The sequence below is a fragment of the Rhinopithecus roxellana genome, chromosome 12 (genome assembly GCF_007565055.1).
Source record: "Rhinopithecus roxellana isolate Shanxi Qingling chromosome 12, ASM756505v1, whole genome shotgun sequence".
NCBI classification, from domain to species: domain Eukaryota; kingdom Metazoa; phylum Chordata; class Mammalia; order Primates; family Cercopithecidae; genus Rhinopithecus; species Rhinopithecus roxellana.
In genome coordinates, this window is record NC_044560.1 from 88,924,753 (window position 1) to 88,947,290 (window position 22,538).

General features: G+C 44.9%; 2 protein-coding genes across 2 annotated transcripts in view; both read right to left on the reverse strand.

The window, feature by feature from the left end:
- The window catches only part of MTF1 (metal regulatory transcription factor 1), a 52,873-nt gene extending 37,589 nt beyond the window's left edge, over nt 1-15,284 (reverse strand). The window contains exons 1-2 of the mRNA XM_030942466.1: nt 15,184-15,284; nt 12,623-13,081 (exon numbers count right to left, since the gene is read on the reverse strand). Of these exons, the coding sequence (XP_030798326.1) occupies nt 12,623-13,030 (408 nt within the window). The 5' untranslated portion in view covers nt 13,031-13,081; nt 15,184-15,284. The remainder of the gene's footprint in view (nt 1-12,622; nt 13,082-15,183) is intronic.
- Nucleotides 15,285-16,363: 1,079 nt separating this feature from the next.
- Nucleotides 16,364-22,538, reverse strand: part of INPP5B (inositol polyphosphate-5-phosphatase B) — an 83,276-nt gene continuing 77,101 nt past the window's right edge. The window contains 4 exon segments of the mRNA XM_010352683.2: nt 16,364-17,765; nt 19,659-19,770; nt 21,187-21,314; nt 21,934-22,018. Of these exon segments, the coding sequence (XP_010350985.1) occupies nt 17,650-17,765; nt 19,659-19,770; nt 21,187-21,314; nt 21,934-22,018 (441 nt within the window). The 3' untranslated portion in view covers nt 16,364-17,649.

A 22,538-nucleotide genomic window follows, 5' to 3' on the forward strand; every position in this document is an offset into this window, starting at 1 on the left:
CTGAGGAGAGAGAGAAAGGGGGAGGGGACAGCAAGTTAGAAAAGGACACAGACTGGGAAAAGTATTTGTTTGATCTTTATTTATTGGTTGATGGACTGATTGACTGAACAGATGGAGTTTCTCCCTGTCACCTAGGCTGAATGCAGTGGCATGATCTCAGCTCACTACAGCCTCAACCTCCTGGGCTCAAGCAGTCTTCCTACTTCAGCCTCTTGAGTAGCTAGGACTACAGGTATGTACCACCATGCCTGGCTAATTTTTGTATTTTTTGTAGAGTACAGGGTCTCACTATGTTAAGCCAGGCTGGTCTGGAACTCCTGGCCTCAAATAAATTTCTCATCTCAGCCTCCCAAAGTGTTGGAATTACAGGCATGAGCCACCACATCAGACCTGAAAATATTTGTATTTAAAAGTGGGGGAGACAGTTCACTGTCAAAGAAAATGCCTGCTCCCCCCATAAAATGCTGAATAAACGCGTAATCTCTTGCCTCAATTGGAGGAAGAAGAAGAAGTCACTATTTTGTCTTTCAGAATCATTTTAAAATAGCACAAAATTTCACAAAAAGGGAAAACTAAACCTCCTCAAACTGGATCAGAGCAGGAAGTTGCAAAAAACGTGTAGGTTTTCATGGTTACATACAGGAGGTATTGCAACATTTGGAACATTTCAGTACAACTAAGGTTTATCATTCATACATCCTAAAAATTATGTTCCAGAAATTATACTGTCCTGGGTGCTAGGAATACCAAAAAAAAAAAAAAAAAAAAAAAAAAAAAATTGTCCCTGCTCTCAAAGAGCTCAAAGTCAAAAGAATCGAACAAGAATAATATGGTTTGAGAAGTTGTACTGATAACAGATATTCAGCATACTATGGGAATATATCAAAGAAACATCTAACTTAGACTTCAATGACCTTAGAAAGGCTTCTTGAAGGTAGTGATCCCCAACCTGAATTTAAAGACATGAGCAGCTGGGGGACAGAGTGAGTCCCCATTTAAAAAAAAAAAAAAAAAAAAAGGAATGAGTATATCTATAATACGAACATAATGTTACCAAAGATTCCATTAAAACAAAAAAAAAAGTGTTCCTCCAAAAGAGTTTCAGGCTCTAAGCATAACTTTAATCTTCCCGAGTGGCCTCAAACAGCTGTCGATTACCCTGTTAGGGAACATGGAAGGAGCACAGGTTAGGTTCACTGAGGACAGCGTCTCATGCTAGTAATGGGCACAAAGTAGGAGCTTTCAGAGAATTGATGCTGATTTACAAAGTGTTCTGAGCAGTTCTAGAATACAGAAATATTTAACAAAGATGACTGCCTTGTTAAGGTAACAGAATCAGAGAAGAAAGGTGAATGAGATGAGCAAAAGTGAGAAAATTAAACACTGCAACCCCAGAAGGCAAAAGCTTTAAAAAATTAGAAAAAGAAAAAAGTCAACACCTGTGGAAAGAAAGAAAAAAAATGAAAGAAAAAAGAAAAAAAGGCTGGGTTTGTCCTAGAGGAAAAGAAAGTGAAAGTGAGAAGTAGATTTTACACACATTTACAGCCCCCTATTCCACAAGAGAGTTCCTGCTTCTGGGCACCTAGCACGTGAACATTCTCATAAATAAATGACTGGCCTGCCGGGCTCGGTGGCTCACGCCTGTAATCCCAGCACTTTAGGAGGACGAGGCGGGCGGATCACGAGGTCAGGAGATCGAGACCGTCCTGGCTAACACGGTGAAATCTGGTCTCTACTAAAAATACAAAAAATTAGCCGGGCATTGTTCCAGGTGCCTGTAGTCCCAGGTACTTGGGAGGCTGAGGCAGGAGAATGGCCTGAACCCGGGAGGCGGAGCTTGCAGCGAGCTGAGATCGCGCCACTGCACTCCAGCCTGGGCAACAGAGCGAGACTCTGTCTCAAAAAAATAAAAAAAAAATTTAAAAATATTAAAAAAAAATGACTGGCCCGGCTGTTATGGCTGTAGAAACTGCCTTTTCCTCCCTATCACTAGGGACTTAACTTCCCTCTCCCTCTGTCTGACTCCATTCCCCACACTGGCACTGATATCATTTCTTCTCCATAATGGACAAGCAAAAAGCTCAGAAATATAAGAACCCTGAAGACCTCATTTCGACAGGCCTCCCATCCCCCACTATGAGAGCTGACTTCATCCCGCTGTTCCCCACACTTCAAACCTTTACCCTTACAGAACAAATGCTGCTGTCCCTTCATTTCTTAGCCCTTTTCACAGCCAACAGGTCTCAATACCTGATTCTTATATCTTTGCAAAAGTGGTGTGTGATGGCAGAAAGCATAGGCTTTGGCATCAGAAAGTCCTCAGTTCAAATCTCAGTTCTACCATTTGCTAGTTGTGTGTTTCTAAGCCTCAGTTTGTCATCTATAAAATGGGAGCTAATAGCATCTATGTTATAGGATTGTTATGAAAATTAAACACAAAAATATATTAAAGCCTATAACATAGTGATTGGTACATAGCAGTTACTCAGCAGCCAGCCACCTCCCTCTCTCTATCACCATTGCGAGCATAATAGGAGTCCTCATTCTTTGACAGCCATTTGCTCTGCCTGGTGCCCCAAATGCCCACCATGGAAATAATTTCAGTGGCCTGATACTAAGTCAAAGGAAGCCAAGTATAAGAGAGAGGAGTGGCAAGAGCTGATATCCACAGAATGCCTGCAGGCGACTACAAACAGGTTCTCATTTTAAAACACTGTTGTGGCCGGGTGCGGTGGCTCAAGCCTGTAATCCCAGCACTTTGGGAGGCCGAGACAGGCGGATCACGAGGTCAGGAGTTCGAGACCATCCTGGCTAACACACGGTGAAACCCCCGTCTCTACTAAAAAATACAAAAAGCCAGCCGGGCGAGGTGGCTGGCGCCTGTAGTCCCAGCTACTCGGGAGGCTGAGGCAGGAGAATGGCGTGAACCCGGGAGGCGGAGCTTGCAGTGAGCTGAGATCCGGCCACTGCACTCCAGTCCGGGTGGCAGAGTGAGACTCCGTCTCAAAAAAAAAAAAAAAAAAAAACACTGTTGTATGGGCCAGTGAGGTGGCTCATGCCTGTAAGTGCTCACCTAGCACTTTGGGAGGCTGAGGTGGGAGGATCGCTTGAGCCCAGAAGTTCGAGACCAACATGGGCAACAGAGCAAGGCCTCGACTCTCCAAAAAAATAAGAAATTAGACAGGTGTGATGGCTGAGGCGGGAAGATCACTTGAGCTGGTGAGATCAAGGCTGCAGTGAGCTGTAATCACTCCACTGCACTCAGCCTGGGTGACAGAGTGAGACCCTGTCTCAAAAAGATTAAATGAATAAAACAGTTATAAGTGGTGGTTTATGTTCCATGGTGGCATTAATACAACAGTTCAGCTAATTAGGGGTTACCAAGATTTCTATGGGCTATTCTGCAACCTAATCACAGTTTATATGTAAGCTTGTCTCAAGGAGAAAACACCTCCCAAAGAGTACCTAACAAAGAACATTTTAACCTCTTGTGAAACTGGACATTACCTCTTTACCTCCTTCAAGAACCATGGGGGCCTATGAAGAAAAGAAAGCAAATGAACAGCCACTGAACAACCATGATGCACCAGACACTATGCTAAATGTTTTACACATATTACATATGAATAAATCTCATTTAATCTTCACAAAATGCAATGGGATATTTTTATTTCGATTTTATAAAAAAGGAAACAGAGCAGCTTGCCCAAGGCCACATAGCTAGTACAAAACAGAACAAAGCTGGAACCTAGGTTGAAACTATCCCTTTGCACATCACAGAAGAAACAAATAAGCCTGATTTAAGTAAGAGGGGAAAAAAATAAAATTCAGGTTCTTTTGCCAATGTCATATAATAGCAAAATGTTAGCAGTACTTAAAATGTACAACCTATGTAAAATGTACATCGAGACCTATAATTCCTATAGCACCAAGTTTGAAACCCAATTGTACACAAAACCACTCTAGTCCCTTTTCCAGGCCAGTGGACTTGAGTGATGGAAATGCTGGTTACTAAGGAGAGGTACATAACACACATGCAGACACACTGATAAAATGGCTTCATATGGGGGTAAATGGAAAATGCTTCTTGCTCTGGATTCCTACAGAACCTCACACTTACAAGTTCATCAGAGTTCAGAAAGGAATCTGCAAAGAAATGTAATCACAGTATGCAAAGACTAAAAAGTGGGTAGTTCTCTTCTAGGGGAGTCAACAACATCTTGGTTTGTCTGAGTGGATCATTATACTGCCTGAGGAATTTATAATAAGGCATGAGATTGGAACTAGGTCTCCCAAAGTAAAGGACACACACTGCAAAAAGGTTCCAAAACACTGGAGTCAGATTTTTCCTGTTATTCTTATACTTAAAATCTGTCACACTAAAAAAAATAACTCTCCTCTTGGAATGCCACTGGCCATACAATTAGTTCCTGGTGTGTTGAGGAGCAATACACCAAGCAGCCTAAAAACATCACTGTAGGCCAGGCGTGGTGGCTCACACCTGTAATCCCAGCACTTTGGGAGGCCAAGACAGGTGGATCACCTAAGGTCAGGAGTTCGAGACCACCCTGATCAATATGGCGAAACGCTGTCTCTACTAAAAATGCAAAATTTAGCCAGGCCTAGTGGTGCATGCCTGTAATCCCGGCTACTCAGGAGGCTACGACAGGAGAATCTCTTGAACCCCAGAGGCAGAGGTTGCAGTGAGCCAAGATCACGCCAGCCTGGGCAACAGAGTAAGACTTCATCTAAAAAAAAAAAAAAAAAAAAAAAAAAAAATCGCTGTAACTGTGCTTCTTGAAAGAAAACGATACCTTTCCTAATCAATGCACTGGAATACTTTGGTGCATCATGTAGAATAAATCTGGCATATGATTCATAGGGTTTTTTCATGCTCCTTGGCCAACTACTCTATAGAAAACTGGCAAGGTCAGTTAGCTATGGAGGATATATCACATCATTAATGTAGTTCAGACAGAGGTAGATGAACAGGTAACTAGACAGTCCTGGCAGGTTCTCTGGAAGGGCATGGATTCAAGAATGGACCGCACAAACCAACTAAAGAAAACATAGTTGCCGGGTGTGGTAGCTCATGCCTTTAATCCCAGCAACTCAGGAGGCTAAGGAGTGAGAATTGGTTGAGGCCAGAAGTTCCAGGTTACAGTGAGCTATGATCATGGCCTAGGCAAACATAGCAAGACCCAGTGTCTTAAAAAAAAAAAAAAAAAGTAAACAAACGACAATAAGACACAGCTGCTTAGAGACTTGGAGTAGAAAGTCCTTAAAGGGTCAGACATGGTGGCTCACACCCGTAATCACAATACTTTGGGAGGCCAAGCTGGAAGGACTGCATGAGCCCAGGAGTTTGAGACCATCCTGGGCAACATAGCAAGACCCCTCTCTACCAAAACAACCAAAAAGTAGCCGGCACAGTAGCACATGTCTGTGGTCCCAGCTACTGTGGAGGCTGAAGTGGCAGGATGGCTTGAGCCTGGGAGGTGAAGGCTGCAGTAAGCCATGATCGTGCCACTGTACTCCAGCCTGGCTACAAAATGGAACCCTGTCTCAACCAAAAAAAAAAAAAAAAAAAAAACTTGTTTTTGGGCAGAATGAAAATATTTTGATTAGAAATTTCACAAGCTGGCCAAGTGCCATGGCTCATGCCTATAATCCCAGCACTTTGGGAGGTTGAGGCAGGAGGACTGCTTGAGCCCAGGAGTTTGAGGTTACAGTGAGCTATGATCCCACCACTGTAATCACTCCAAACTGTGTGACGGAGTGAGACCCTGTCTCAAGAAGGAAAGGAAAGAAGACAGAAAGAGAAAGGAAGGAAGGAAGGGAGGGAGGAAGGGAATGAGAGAGAGAAAGACAGAAAAAAGAGAGAGAGAAAGAAAGAAGAAAGAGAGAGAAAGATAGATCTCAAAGCTACCAAATCAGTAGGGAGACAGTAATGAAACAAAAAGCATGAGAATAAGATATGTGAAATTTGAGTCAGAATGACCAGTGGCCTTGTGGTAGGAAAAGACTGTATGTGGCAAGGTTCTGGTTGGTTTATTTTTTGCATAAGAGAAGCATGAAGAAAAGAAAATGAAGTAATAGGTAAGCCAACTCCACACTATATGAAACAATGAAAAAAACAAGAGTAAACAGGAAATTCAAGCTAAAATGTGACTCAGAAAATAAGCTGCTTGGGAAGCCAAGAAGACCAACTAGTTATCAAATGATTTGATTTCTCAAGAGTAACACCTGTGCATGGAGGGCAAAAACAAAAACAAACAAACAAACAAAAAAAAAAACCCAAGCTGAAAAACAATGAAAGGAAAAGGATTAAGGAAGGGCTAAAGGATCATGAAGTCTGTTATCGAGTAGTCATAAACATCAGCCTCTTCAGGCCAATTAAGTGGATTTTAATACCCAAATCACTGCCAAAACAAAAGCTAAGCTAAGGCAGTGCTTCAGGAAGGCAAGCCTCCTGAATGTCTGATCATTAAGCAAGACTTTCAAAGACTAAAGCTACTGCTACTTCTCCTTCAAACTCCACCCAACCCCAAACCTACTGATTTCAAGAATACAGCATCTTCCACAAAGGTCTCATGGATAGCATGGAAAAATGTGGGTGGGAGGAGGAAAATGGAGTGAGCTAAATCCCCAGCAAACTGAACAAAGTGCTGATAATATCCTTGACCCTGTGCTATTCAATATGATTATCAATGACCTGAAGACATGAATGGCAAACCAGACTTGCAAATAGAATAAACCAATTTGAATAGTACAAAGTGGAAAAGTGACAGCTTTTCACTGACTGCATAATCATTCCTTCTGTACCATCTCCTCCTTTTCTGCCTAGATCAGCATTTCCCAAAATGTGTTCCACAAAACACTGATCCCTGGAAATTGGATCCGAAAAAATGGTTTCTCAAGTTTAAAGCATTTGAAAAATTCTGTGTTTTCTTCCTTCTTAGTTAGTGGCACATCAAAGGCTCTGAGAAGTCCCAATCAACAAATTTCTGTCTTGGTTTAACTTAATGTTTCCCAACCATTCGCTCATGAAACACTTTCACACAGTAATCATTAATGGAGGATGGCCTAAAGTTTAGGTCCTAAACCATGTCCAAATTACCTATGCTAAATAAAAATGATATAAGCCCCGTGAGCTAGCTACTACTGCCTCATCACTCTTCTTCCTCTAACTACCAAACATTTAAAAAAAAAAAAAAAAAAAAAGCCAACTTGACATTTCCTGCCTCCTGTTTCCTCATCACTCACTCACTTCTTCATCACTCAAAACCTGCCTTCAGCCCTAGTGCTCTGCGGCAAGTCTTCTCATCATATGTGAACAACTGCACAACCAGCAGAACTAATGGCTTCTTTGGGGCTCCTCAGTCCCTCTGCAGGGTCACAGAGTAACATCCTCATTTGTTGACACTCTCTTCCTTCAGCTTCCACAACACTGCAGTCGACCCATCCCATTGACTACTGTGATCTTCTTGGGTTCCTCTCTCTTTCCAACCCTGAAGTTCTCTGGCCAACTCTTACTTCTCCCTTAAGCAAACTACCCACAGTTTGAAGGTCCCTTTCTACTACCATTCTAACTCCAAACCATTTCTTTGACCTCAGATACATGTTTCCAATGAGCTTCCCATGTTTCCAATGAGCTTTCCATTTGTTCATGTTACTTTTCTCCAAGGACTATATGTTCAACACACTCCTACCAATCTCATTAATTACCCCACCAAAACTTTTTCCTTTTCCCATCTTTCTTGATTCCTATTAATGGGATCACCATTTGGAGGGTACAGGGAGCAGAGTTAGCCACTTTCTCCTCAGCATGCACACAGCACTTCGAATACACCTCTGTTAAAATATCTATCACAACAGACTCTTAACTGCTTAACTCTTCACCTAGATTTGAAGTTCCATCAAAAAGCTGTGCTAAGACACAGCAGAAACTCAACAAATTTGGGAAAATGGATGAATCCTTTCAATCAACATGATTCAAAACCTTTTTTTTTTTTTTTTTTTTTGAGACAGATTCTCACCTTGTTGCCCAGGCTGGAGAGCAGTGGCACAATCTTGGCTCACTGCACCCTCTGCCCTCTGGGTTCAAGTGATTCTCCTGCCTCAGCCTCCCAAGTAGCTGGGACTACAGGCATGTACCACCATGACCAGATAGCTTTTGTCTTTTTAGTAGAGATAGGGTTTCACCATGTTGGCCAGGCTGGTCTAGAGCTCCAGACCTCAAGTGATCCACTCACCTCGGCCTCTGAAAGTGCTGGGATTACAGGCACAAGTCACTGTGCCCAGCCTATTCAAAACCTTTGAATCATGCCCAACTCATGGCTCATTCATCAAACTCCAATAACATGTACAAAGTTCTCTCATACCTCTACAAAAGCTCTTGATTCTTCTCATGAACAAGGCCACTATCCTTTCTTCAGATTTAAATGAAACCCCAAACATAAACTACAACTGTCTCCTAACTGGGCAAAAAGTCTCCAGTTTTCCTCTGCCTCCAAGCTACCTCTGCTGCCAGACCAGTCTTTCTAAAATGCTACTCTAACCACATTCTCTTTCTAACCACTCTAGCCTTGGCTTAGACACCTCCAATGGTTTCCCACCATTTCTAGAAAAGTATAGTTCAAAACCCATGGAAGATTATCACTGCCTTCCATGTTTGGATCTTTGTTCTCTCTCCATCCTTATCTCCTTCTACTCCTATGTTCTAGTCTAAGGGTCGACACACTACAGCCAGTGAACCAAATCCACCCCACTGCCTGTTTTTGTAAAGTCTTATCAGAACTTGGTCATGTTCATTCATTTATGAATTGTCTATGGCTGCTTTTGTGCTACAATGGAAGAATGGAGTAGTTCCAACAGAGACCTTATAGCCTGCAAAGCCCAGAATATTTACTGTTTAGCCCTATGCAGAAAAAAGTGTGCTGACTCTGTTGTAACAGGACAACTGGCTATTCCCTGAAAATGGCCTGTCTCCCACCTGCATTCCTTGTTTCATGCTGTTCCTCTCTCTTGGAAAAAACCTCCTGCTTTTTTCCTAAATTGTATGTATTCTTTAAGACCAGCTTAAACGCCACTTTTTTCACAAGACTTCCCTGATCCCAGAATTAAGGGTGAGCTTCCCTGTGCTCACAGTGCAATATTTGTACCTCTCCTTCACATTTACCACATTGTGTTTGCTGCTATGATTACTGGTGTAAACAATTTCTGCTTCTATGCTGTAAATCTACTACCACAACCATCTGCAGCATCCACAGAGCATAACAGCATTTTGCTCTCTAAATGTTTGTTGAGTTGAAATGAACCCCCCTACAAGCTCAAATATTGGACTGAAATCAACAAGATAAAATTTCATAGGGAGATATTTTTATTTTTTATTTTTTGAGACAGAGTTTCGTTCTTGGTGCCCAGGCTGGAGTGCAGTGGCACGTCTTGGCTCACTGCAACCTCCACCTCCCGGGTTCAAGCAATTACCCTGCCTCAATCTCCGGAGTAGCTGAGATTACAGGCATCTGCCACCAAGCCCAGCTAACTTTTTGTATTTTTAATAGAGACAGGGTTTCATTGTGTTGGCCACGCTGGTCTCAAACTCCTGACCTTAGGTGATCCACCCGCCTTGGCCTCCCAAAGTGTTGGGATTACAGGCGTGAGCCACCATGTCCGGCCAGTAGATATTTTTAATAAGGCCTACAGGCAGGTCCCCATTTTCATTTTTGTAAGATCTGACAGCTGCATACATGAGAATAAACTAGAGCAGGGTTTCTCAATCCCAGCACTATTGCTATTTTGGGCCAGTTCTTTGTTGTAGGGGGCTGTCCTGTGCACTGTAAAACATTTAACAATGTCTTTAACCTCTACCCACTAGATTCCAGTATCACCTCCACAGTGTGACAATACAAAATGTTTCTAGACATTCCCAAACATCTCCTGAGGGCAAAACTGCCCGCAGTTAAGAAGCACTACTCTAGAAATTTCCAACTATAAGCTAACAGTAAGATGTTGCTGATAAAATATAGACTATATAGTAATCGTAGTACAGTGTCCATATTAAGAGATAAGAGCCATACTGTTTTCAATGCTAATTGACTCACACTTATGAGACTGTGCTCAACTGCAGATTTTAAAAGGACTTTGGGGCCAGGCGTGGTGGCTCATGCCTGTAATCCCAGCATTTTGGGCGGGCAAGGCAGGTGCGTCTCCTGAGGTCAGGAGTTCGAGATCAGCCTGATCAACATGGAGAAACGCTGTCTCTACTAAAAATACAAAATTAGTTGGACATGGTAGCACATGCCTCTAATCCCAGCTACTCAGGAGGCTGAGGCAGGAGAATCGCTTGAACCTGGGGGGCAGAGGTTGTAGTGAGCCGAGATCGTGCCATTGTACTCCAGCCTGGGCAACAAGAGCGAAACTCCGTCTCAAAAAAAGAAAAGAAAAAAAAGGCACTTTGGAAAACTGGAATTCGTATAATCAAAGGTGACTAGGCTGATGAGAGACTGGGGAAAATGTCACAGAGGGACATTTAAGTAAATGGAGGTGGTTAGCCTATACAAGAGGAAGAAAAAACCATGATCTTCAAATAGCTGATGGACTGTCCTGTGGGAGGAAGTTTACTCAGGAAGGCAGATCTAGAACCAGTGGGCGGCACCTGCAGAAAGGAAGGTTTGGGTTATATACAAGTAAAAGCTTTCTAACAATCAGAGCTGGCTAACAAATGTATTGGGCTGAGGTATGAAACACTGTACTCTTGTTGTTCTGGATGTCTTCAAGCAGAAACAAGATTAACTGATGTCAGAGATGCCATAGGGAAATTTCTGCATAGGGTAGGAGGTGAGACAAGATGGTCTCTCTAAGGTTAGCAAAGGTAAAGTGATATGCCATCAATAAGCCATATGCAATTTCAAGACCTCAACCACAGTGAAAAAGATATTGCTAAATCATTCACCCTATTTCTGTTTAGTAACATCTTACATTTAGTCCTTGGTACTGTAACTACCAGTGGCCTATTTTTTTCTAATTGACCTGTAATAGTTCCTGGATAGGCCAGGCGTGGTGGCTGATGCCTGTAATCCCAGCACTTTGGAAGGCTGAGGCGGGTGGATCACCTGAAGTCAAGAATTCGAGAACAGCCTGGTTAACATGGTGAAACCCCATTTCTACTAAAAATACAAAAAATTAGCTGGGCATCGTGGCGCCTGCCTATAATCCCAGCTACTCAGGAGGCTGAGGCAGGAGAATTGCTTGAACCCAGGAGGCAGAGGTTGCAGTGAGCCAAGATCGTGCCGTTGCACTCCAGCTTAGGCAACAAGAGTAAAACTCCGTCTCAAAAAAAAAAAAGTTCCTGGATAATGTATTTCACTACCTTTAAACCAGAACTTTTATTCTGCTAATAATAACCACTAATGTAATTTGTAAAATGCTTTGCAGTTTTCAAAGCATCCTGACATGCATCACCTTCCTCACATTAGCTAAACATGAAAATGAAAACTTATTTTAGATAACCTGCTCTCATTTACTGCCTCTTGCCTGAATTTCCCTTTTTTTTTGAGACTGAGTCTCTCTCTGTCATCCAGGCTGGAGTACAGTGGCGCGATCTTGGCTCACTGCAACCTCCACCTCTTGGATTCAAGTAATTCCCCTGCCTCAGCTTCCCGAATAGCTGGGATTACAGGCACCCACCACCATGCCTGGGTAATTTTTCTCTTTTTAGAACAGACGGGGTTCCACCATGTTGGCCAGGGTGGTCTTGACCTCAGGTGATCCACCTGCCTCAGCCTCCCAGTGCTGGGATTACAGAAAGTTTTGGGATTACAGGCATCAGCCACTGTGCCCAGCCTGAATTTCTTTCTTTCTTTCTTTCTTTTTTTTTTTTTTAGATGGAGTCTCACTCTATCGCCCAGGCTGGAGTACAGTGGCATGATCTCGGCTCACTGCAACCTCTGCCTCCCGGGTCCAAGTGATTCTCCTGCCTCAGCCTCCTGAGTAGCTGGGATTACAGCCATGCACCACCACGCCCGGCTAATTTTTATATTTTTAGCAGAGACGGGGTTTCACCATGTTGGCCAGGCTGCTCTTGAACTCCTGACCTCAAGTGATCCACCTGCCTCAGCCTCCCAAAGTGCTGGGATTACAGGCGTGTGCCACGTGAAATAAAAGTTCATTAAACATTCACTAAGATAATAAAACATATTCCAGCAGATACTCATCTCCAAAACAAATCATTTAAACACAAAGCGGAGATAAGCCAAACATAGTTATTTCTTTATCAAATAAGCCAACTCTAGTTATTTCCCTGTTAGATAAGCTAAATAGTCATTTTAGCACCAGAAACATGGGCCTACTTAAGTGAAATTTCTGTTTTATTTATGATTTGGGGAAGGAAATTCAAGAAATTACAATTTCATATTGCCAAATTTCAACATGGCTATACAAACCAAAAGGTCCAGAAGCAATCACAACAAAACCTGAAGCATATGTGTTGCTGATAAGCAAAACTACTGTAAGTCCTAACCCCACGCACTCCTTCACTCCCCAGCTAAAATTTGCACCAAGAATTTTGTAAGGACTTGCCCCAAAACCAAACTAGGCCCTCACTGACTGCTTTACTTACTTCTTTACGTTTTGTTTCCGGACATTCCGACTGCAGAGTGAGGGTTGCACCTTCGATATTTCTTGGCATGGGTGTGGAACCAGGGTTTATTGTCAAATGAATCTGATCTGGTGAGATAATGTGCTGCACATAACCCTGGGACATTGCTTCATGATCTATCAGGTGAAAGCCCTCTTCACCCCCTACTAGAAAAGGCAAGTGTTCTCCGCACTGTCCATCATCATCTTCATCCTCCAAAGTGCCAGGGTCCTGCTCAATAAGAACAGTGGTCCTATCATAAACAGTTCCAGATGAGGAAGGCACCAGTCCGTTTTTATCCACAAACCTGAGCATTTTATCATCAGGGGTCAGCTCATCTTCCTCTGCCTCAAAGTAGATGATGTTGTCGTCTGGACTGTGTTCCCCCATGGTTCAGTTGTGCTCAGCCCAATTGTGAGAAATGAAAACGTAATGACTTGTCTGTAACAGAACAAAGCCAGAGTTAAGAGTCATACCACAAGACCCACGCACCTCCTCAGCAACCACAAGGTTCATTTTCCCTCTCATTTAAAGAGCAAGCTAAAGCAAATGAAAAACCATCCTTGGGAATAATTTTTTTTATTTTATTTTAACTTTAAAACCATCAAGTCATTTTTTTTTTGAGACAGAGTCTCGCTCTGTTGCCCAGGCTGGAGTGCAGTGGCACGATCTCGGCTCACTGCAAGCTCTGCCTCCCGGGTTCATGCCATCCTCCTGGCTCAGCCTCTCGAGTAGCTGGGACTACAGGTGCCTGCCACTACGCCTGGCTAATTTTTTGTATTTTTAGTAAGGACGGGGTTTCACCACGGTCTTGATCTCCTGACCTTGTGATCTGCCCGCCTCGGCCTCCCAAAGTGCTGGAATTACAGGCGTGAGCCACCGCGCCCGGCTCATCAAGTCATTTTTAAAGAAAAGCAATGCTGACCGGGCGTGGTGGCTCATGCCTGTAATCCCAGCACTTTGGGAGGCTGAGATGGGAGGATCGCTTGAGGCCAGGAGTTTGAGATCAGCCTCGTCAACATAGTGAGACCCCCATCTCTACAAGAAAGGAAAAGAAAAGAAAAGAAAAGAAAAGAAAAAAGCTTTTCAAAAATTGAAGTAGTAAGTTCATAAGACCCTCTGAATATGCCTGTCAAACAATTTGAAACTTGGTCAAAATATTTAAAGGGGACAAAAGAGCAAACAGAACAGTAGCTGCTTAAAGGCTGAGTTGCTACAAATCTTAAGAGAAACTCCACTCAAATACCCTCCAAATCAGACCACGAAGCAGTAAATGGTTTCATGTAGTTTATGGTAGAAGGAGCAAGGCTTTGGAGGCAGAGTCATCTATCTACAAATCTTGGCTTTGCCTTTTACTACATGGGTAACTTTTCTGTGCCTCGTTTTTCTTATGTGCAAGGTGGGACTAGTAATTCCTGTTCTCTCAAAGTTTTTATAAGGAATAAAAGAGGCAACATATGTAAAGCACAATGTTTGGTAAATAGTAGAGGAACAAGTGTGAATTTCTTCCCTCCTACCTAGAACAGATGTTTCAACCTTCTGGGTGGAAGGGCTAATCCCCAGTCAGGCACAAACAATGAAGATCACTGTATCTATCTATGTCCTAAAACAATATGGTGTTAACAAGAAGTTATGGTTGTATAGTGGGCTCTCGTCCCTTAATGAATTGGGTCTTATTATTTTTGTTTCTACAGCCCCTAGCATAGTACACTGATACAAATGTCAGCTAAATGAATGAAAGACATGGCGACATACTCTCTCGTGAAGATATACTATCTTGGGAAGATATATTCTCTTGAGAAAAACACTACATTTGAAGCTTTCACGTTCTGGAATAGTGATTCTTCCTTCATCTGCAAACACAGGCTCTACAAATGTGGGTCTGGCAGGCAGAACAGAAAATTTTAAAACAATCAGCACATCCCTTTTAGTTTTCAGTCTGGCTTTGCATTTTATCTTTCTTTTCTGCTCTGGGTTAGAAAGTGAGCCTTTACTTAGTGGGGTGGCTAGACAGTTACCAGAGACAGGCCAAAGAATCGGATCCGGGAGGTACCGGCCCGACCCCTAGTTCTGGCTTACGCAACCCCACAGATGTACATTTCGCTGCATCTGAGAAGAGAGAAGAGAGCACCGAGGGCCCCAGTGGGCTGCCCCGGCACCCTCGGCGGCAACGCGGAGACCAACTGTCCGGAACAAACAAGACCAGGAGGTTTGAGGGTAGCCAACGAGGAGTGCGAACAGAGCCCCCTTGAGAGAAGGCTGGGAAAAGGAGCCTGTCTGGGATAGCCCCCAGCACAGTGCTACACAGAAAAACCTGAAGACAAGCTGGGGGTCTCCAAGCACCGAGGAGAGGGGCAGGGTCCGGGTCTCCATGGAAACAGGAAAGGGGGGCTGGATACCCATCCCCATGGAAACGGAGAAGGGGTGGGGTCCCTATGGTGACCAGACGGAGGTCTCTATTGGGAAATGCTTCAGGAGGGAGCCTAAGTCCCGCGCCCCCCAGTAAGTCCCAAGCCCAGGCCAAGTCTAGTTTCGCCTTTTACCTCCGCGGCTCCCGGCAACGGCGGCAGCAGCAGCTTCTCCCCTCCCCAGCGGCACCATGATTGCCCCCACCTTCCCCTAACGTCACTTCCGCTTCCGCTTTCCGGAGGAAGGCGGGGACAGCGGATCCGCCCCTCCCTGGCGCCTCTGGTTGGCTCAGGTTGTCAGGGGGCTGAGCTGCAGCCTCCAATTGGCGAGCGGGAGGGGCGGGGCGGGGCACCGAGGGGAAGGCGCCCAGAAGGTGAGTTTATTCGCGTGGGGAAGCGCCCGGGGTGTCACGGGCGGCCCGCAGGGTGTCGCCCTCGCGGCACTGGAATCAAGGAGAAGGGCACGAATCCCCAAGGAAGAATCCGAAATGTCCTCAGCTAGGTTTGCGCTGCCCGCCCTCGCCCTGGCAGCCACAGCAGCAGCGGGAAGGACCACAGTTGGCAGTCAGAACCCTGGCTCCAACCCGCCAGGGGAGCCTGGACGACCGCGACGTGCCTAGATTTCTCCCGCCGGGGCCTCGGCCTTCCCTTCAGCACCCATCAAAGTTAACACAGACGGGAGGCCCAGAAAGGAAGAGAAGACCCCAAAGGCAGACCTAAGAGTATTCTGAGCCCAGCTGGAGAGGACGCCGCCGCCTCTTCCCTTCTCACGCGCTTGCCTAGGACGCCCAGCTCTCTTCTCACACTCTTGCCCAGGCTGGCGGTCCCAACTTTCTTCCCCTGCAAGAGGACGCAGCTTCGGCGGGACTCATGCCCGGGCCAGTTAGCGCCACCTACCGGCCACTCCCTTCTTTAACCTTTCACATTGTTCTGCTGGCCCGTGTCTTAAACCCATGTTACAGTGCCCAGTCGTGGGCATTCGTACCCAGGAAGCGATTCTGCATGTGCCTTCGTTATGCCCCTGTCCTTTCCAAATGCCTGGAGGATCTAGCTGTTAGATCCTCCCAGCTGCCACTGCCTGTTGTAACCATAAGCTGCTTCTCTCGAATATTCAGAGTCGGACAACTCCAAAGACTAGACCAGGGGTCAAGGGGTTCAGGCCAGTGCCATAACCATTTCTTGCTGGAAGTATGTCAATAGTGACTGGTACCCACCAGACTGCCAGGAATATGTCTCTTTGGCCCCAAGGCTTGAGCCACAAAGTCCAGCTGCAGCGAACTGCCATCTCTTAAGAGATAAAAACATATACAACCACCACTGTTAAAAATACATTTATCATTAAAATATATTACACACGGAGACGGGAAGCATCATATACAGTTTGGAAGACTTGCTGACCCAGAAAATCCCACTTGTTTCACCGAACACTCATTTTTTCAGTAATTTTACATTTTTAGAGATGGGGTCTCCCTCTCTCACCCGGGCAGGCGTACGGTGATGTGTTCATAGCTCACTGCAGCCTCAAACTCCTGTGCTCAAGTGAGCCACCCACGTCAGCCTCCCAAGTAACAGACCACAGGCATGCATCACCATGCCCAGCTAGTTTTTTAAAAATGTTTTTGTAGAGATGGGGTCTCCCTGTGTTGCCCAGGCTGGTCCCAAACTCCTGGTCTCAAGTGATCCTCACACCTTAGTCTCCCAAAGTGCTGAGATTACAGGCGTGAGCCACTGTGCCTGGTCATTTTAATTTTTTAAATGCCTGTATTTAAAAATTAAATCAGAGGCTGAGCAACCAGCTTCAGAGTTATCGAGCCATTATCTGGGCAGGAACGGGGGTAGAGTTTGCATATGCATATACACGTCCTCAGACAGAGCACTGAAAGCATCTGGGGTGGCTGTGGCCTGTTCTACCCAGCAGCTTCTGCCTGCATTCTTGCCATCCAACTCATTGGCTTTTCAGGACTTTCCATCAAATATCTGCTCATGGGGATCTCAGCCCAGGCTACAGGGAAGGCACTGACTATGCCCTGGAGGTAGGAGGAGTGAGTACAACAAATACAGTTATTTAAAAACATTTTAGGCCAGGCATGGTGGTTCACACCTGTAATCCCAGCACTTTGGGAGGCCTGGATCACCTAAGGCCAGGCATTCGAGACCAGCCTGGCCAACATGGTGAAACCCTGTCTCTACTAAAAATACAAAAAAATTAGCCAGGCGTGGTGGCAGACGCCTATAATCCTAGCTACTCGAGAGGCAGAGGTTCAGTGAGCCAAGACCACACCAATGCACTCCAGACTGGGCAACAAAAGCGAAACTCCATCTCAAAAAAAAAAAAAAAAAAGATCAATCTGTGTTAAATAACTAAAGTTGAAAATTGAATGTCAGTTTTATTATGGTGGATTTTCTCCCGTGTCTTCACGACTCACAGCACTGAGTGTGCTAACCAATGGTGGGCTTAGTCAGGGTACTAGGCTCAGGAAATAGCTGCCATTCTTGCTACCAACTGGCCTCACATAATTATCTTAAGGCAGCTCTTGAGCTGAAACAGGTGGGGCTGGTAATTGGCAGCCTCAAGTAAAATAGGAGGAGAGATACAGAGGCTCAGAGTGGGTTGCAGAGGAACTGGTGAATAAATTCTTGAGCCTTTTTCTTCTCTGTCATATCAAGCTTTTGGTGACCAGCTGGGTTTCGAAGCAATAAGCTGCCAAATATGCTAGCTGCAAGAAAAAACACAGAAAAGAAATGATTCAGCAAAAGAAGGTACTAAAGACACACATCACTTAACAGGGATATGTTCTGAGAAATGTGTCATTAAGTGATTTCGTCATTGTGCAAACATCAGAGTGTACTTAAACTTTCACAAACTTATACTTACACTTGTACTTACACAATTCTATATGGTATAGTCTATTGCTCCTAGGCTTCTGTACAGCATGTTACTATACTGAATACTATAGGCAGTTGTAACACAGTGCTAAGTATGTGTGCATCCAAATATATCTAAACATAGGAAAGGCACATCAAAAATACGGTATTATGAGCCAGGCATGGTGGCTCACACCTGTCATCCTAGCACTTTGGGAAGCCAAAGCAGGCAGATCACTAGAGGCCAGGAGTTCAAGACCAAGCTAGGCCAACATGATGAAACGCCATCTCTACTAAAAATACAAAAATTAGCCTGTCCTGCCAGTGGGCTTTCCAAGGGGAATGGTGCTGTGTCAGAGGTGGCTGAGGTTGGGAGGTTATAGGGGAGACGGCCCTGCTTGGTGTCCTGCCTCTCTGGTTCCTGCCTCCTCCCCGCACCACCCCCTGTCCCCGGTGGGGGCTCATCCCCAGGCTGAGACAAGGTTCCATGAGCATGGTAGGGATGGCTAAGGTGTGGGCATTGGAGGGTGTGGCCCTGTGGCCCCTGTCCGAGGGGTGGCTGTGAGGGCTGGGGTGGCCATCTGGCTCCCAGCCCTCTCCCATCCCGCAGCGGGGAGGGTGGGCACGTTGGGCTGGTCACTGCCCTTAAAAAAAAAAAAAAAGCCGGGCACGGAGGCTCAGCCCTCTAATCCCAGCACTTTGGGAGGCCGAGGCGGGCGGAATCATGAGGTCAAGAGATTGAGACCATCCTGGCCAACACGGTGAAACCCTGTCTCTACTAAAAATACAAAAATTGGCTGGGTGTGGTAGTGCGCGCCTGTAGTCCCAGCTACTTGTAAGGCTGAGGCAGGAGAATTGCTTGAACCCAGGAGGTGGAAGTTGCAGTGAGCTGAGATCATGCCACTGCACTCCAGCCTGGCGACAGAGCAAGACTCCGTCTCTAAAAAATTAATTAATTAATTAATTCAATTTAATTTAAAAGCTGGGCATAGTGGCAAGCGCCTATAATCCCAGCTACTCAGGGGGCCAAGGCAGAAGAATCACTTGAACCCAGGAGGTGGAGGTTGCAGTGAGCTGAGATCACACCACTGCACTCCAGCCTGGGTGACAGAGTGAGACTTTCTTAAGCACACACACACACACGCACGCATACACAAACACACACACAAAACCACAGTATTATAATCTTATTGGCCCTCCATCGTATATGTGGTCCTTCGTTGACCAAGATGATATATGGTACATGACTATACTTTTTTTTGGGGGCGAAGGGAATGGAGTCTCACTCTGTCGCCCAGGCTGGAGTGCAGTGGCATCTCGGGTCACTGCAGCCTCCGCCTCCCGGTTTCAAGCAATTCTCCCAACTCAGCCTCCCGTTTAGCTGGGATTACAGGCATGCGCCACCACACCCAGCTAATTTTTATATTTTTAGTACAGGTGGGGTTTCACCATGTTGGCCAGGCTGGTCCCAAACTCCTGACCTCAGGTGATCCACCCACCTCAGCCTCACAAAGTGCTAGGATTACAGGTGTGAGCCACCACACCCAGCCCATGACTATACTTATTCTTGTGTTGTTAGGAGTAGGGAGGAGTGTCCAAATGCAAAACTTTCTGCTTTAAAAAATCTTTGCCCAGACCTTGACATTTTAGTTCTACTGCAAGGGACCTGGGCCCCTCCTCAACCTCATTTCTCATTACAAGTCTCAGTTTGCAGAAATGCTTTCCATAGACATTTGGCTGCTTACCTAGAATATTCTCATCCAAATGATTTTTTGCTGAATTTTTCAGCAGTTCTTGTAAAAACGCCATCAAGTAGTGGAAGACATTTTTGTAGAATGTGGGGAGAGTAGAAATGACCTGAAAGAGAAGGAACTGGCATTTGTCTTTTGTTCACTGAATTGTTTGTCAAGTGGCTACTATAGTCCAAGAACTGTGTACACGATCCAAGTGCACGAGAAAGACTGTGCACAGAAAACTGGTTGCTTACTACTTGGCATAAGTACCAAAAGAGAGGTAGGAGTCAAATGCAACATGAATTTAGAAGTCAAACTTTTAACTACATGTTCCTATAAGACTAAAGGAAATAAGACATTTTAGTTGGGTCTTGAATATAAGACAAAATTGGACTTACAGAGATAAGAACTGGGGTTATTTAGAGCAAAGAAAGTATAAAAAAGGGCAGGAGAAGGGAAATAGTGAGATAAGTAGAGAGAACACTTTATGAGGAGTCAATTTTGGCAGGAGCATAACTAGAAGGGTTAATCAGGCCCTGATCAATGAGTACTCCAGCTATCTGCATATCAGAATCAGTTTGGAAGCTTAAACAAAATAGATTCCAAAAGTGATTATGGGCCGGGCTCAGTGGCTCATGCCTATAATCCCAGCACTTTGGGAGGCCGAAGCAGGTGGATCACCTGAGGTCAGGAGTTCGAGACTAGCCCGGCCAACATGGTGAAACCCCATCTCTACTAAAAATACAAAAATTAGCCAGGCGCGGTGGTGCACGCCTGTAATCCCAGCTACTCAGGAGGCTGGGGCAGGAGAATCACTTGAACCTAGGAGGCAGAGGTTACAGTGAGCCGAGATTGTGCAATTCACTCTAGCCTAGGTAATACAGCAAGACTCCATCTCAAAAAAAAAAAAAAAAAAAAAAAAAAAAAAAAGTTATTGTGATTCAGTGGATTTGGGGTATGGCTTTAGAATCTCTATTATTGGCAAGTTTTCTAGATTATTCTGCCAAGGCCTGTTGTACGTGTGAACCACCAAGCTAGATCATAGAAAGTCTTCGATATTTAAGATCAGTAATTGGCAATAGAGAGCCAAGTATGGTTTTTGACCAACAGTCACATGACAATAGCTTTAGAATACACAATCTGATGGCAGTGTGCAAAACAAATCAACAGGAAACCGTGAATGCAGGGCACTGAGCCAAGCTAGGTACAATGAGAATGGAAGAGAGAGGACGGGGGATAGAGCAACGAGACTGGCAATGAGAATGGAAGAGAGAGGACGGGGGATAGAGTAACGAGACTGGGCATGTGGGAGGCAAGGAGAGGGTGGAGTCAGAAATGACTCAGGTTTTGAGGTTGACTCACTGGAATTAAGGTTGATGCCATTAAAAGAAACAAAGACATAAGAGAAAGAACAGGTTTGAGAAGGAAAGATAAGGTGTTCAGTTTCTGAGATGCTGCACTTGAGGAACTGTGTCCACTCTGTTCCCTCAGCCCCATGGGGTCTGGGGCTAACGACATGCTGCTCAATGCTTCCTCTCACCTGTTTGCTTGCTGTGTAGTTGCCGGAACACTCCAAGCAGTTATGGTAGGCACTGTAACAGATGACAGGCTCTGGAAGGCTCTCCAGGAAAAGCAGCAGGGCTTCAGCTACAGAATGATTGCTGGCAGCTTTTGGCCTGTTGTTAAGGAACCGATGATGCTGCTGCCCATGGTTAGGAAAAGGCCCAGGAGCAAGCATGTGCCAGAAGTGCTGACTACCCTGTCAGGCTCTCTGCTTAGGGCTAGGATGCCAGCCTAACTTCTCGAAGGGGCCACATTGTTTGTCAGGTGAGCCAGGCCCTCCTGAGTTCCTGCTCTATTGGTTGCTTAAAGTTGTAAATTCTTAGCCTGGGCTACATGGTGAAACCCTGCCTCTACAAAAAGTTCAAAAATTAGCCAGGTATGATAGTATGTACCTGTGGTCCAAGCTACTCGGGAGGGTGAGGTGAGAGGATCGCTTGAGCCCAGGAGGTAAAGGCTGCAGTGATCCAAGATCACACTACTGCACTCCAGCCTGGGTGATAGAGATGGACCCTATCTCAAAAAAATAAAATAAAATAAAAGTGTAAAGCCTTCTCTATGCAAACTTTAAATAAAACATGGTAGCTGAGGATACAATATCAGATTTTGAGCCATAAAATACTTTCCTTTTTCTCACCTCTCTCACTCATATTCTCTCTCTCTCACTCATATTCTCTCTCACTGTCTCTCTCTCACACACACACACAGTTGAATGTCTGAAGGATACAGAGGTTATCAATCATTCCAGTATCCAAGCAGTCCCTGACATGTTCAAATTCTGACCTCAGGCCTGGTTGCTGAAACAGATCTTCCTGCAAAAGGGAAAACAGTAACAAAACAATTATTTTCTCAGAAAATCATCAATGATTTCCTGACCTGGCAATATCACTAGCAGAATGCAAAAAGGAGCAGTGTGGTGAGGCCTCTGAATCACCCTGACAGATGATCTGATTTAGGCTGATGTGGCTAATTCATCTTGCAGGCCTTGCCAGGCAAGTTTCTACAATAGGTCTTCAGGCATCCACTATAAAACTATGGGTAGGGCACACAACACACAAGAAGATCCAACATTGGAGAAAACATAAAAGCAACTATGTTTCCTGCAGTAGTATAGAGGGATTACCCAGGGGGAAAGAAAATGAAGAAAATATACAGTGCATAAGAGCATAAGAGAACACTAACAAGGCACCTCAATGCTTTGGGCAAATAAGATTATGGCAGTGGTCAGGCGTGTTGGCTCACGCCTGTAATCCCAGCACTTTGGGAGGCAGAGGCGGGCGGATCACGGGATTGAGACCATCCTGGCCAACATGGTGAAACCCTGTCTCTAAT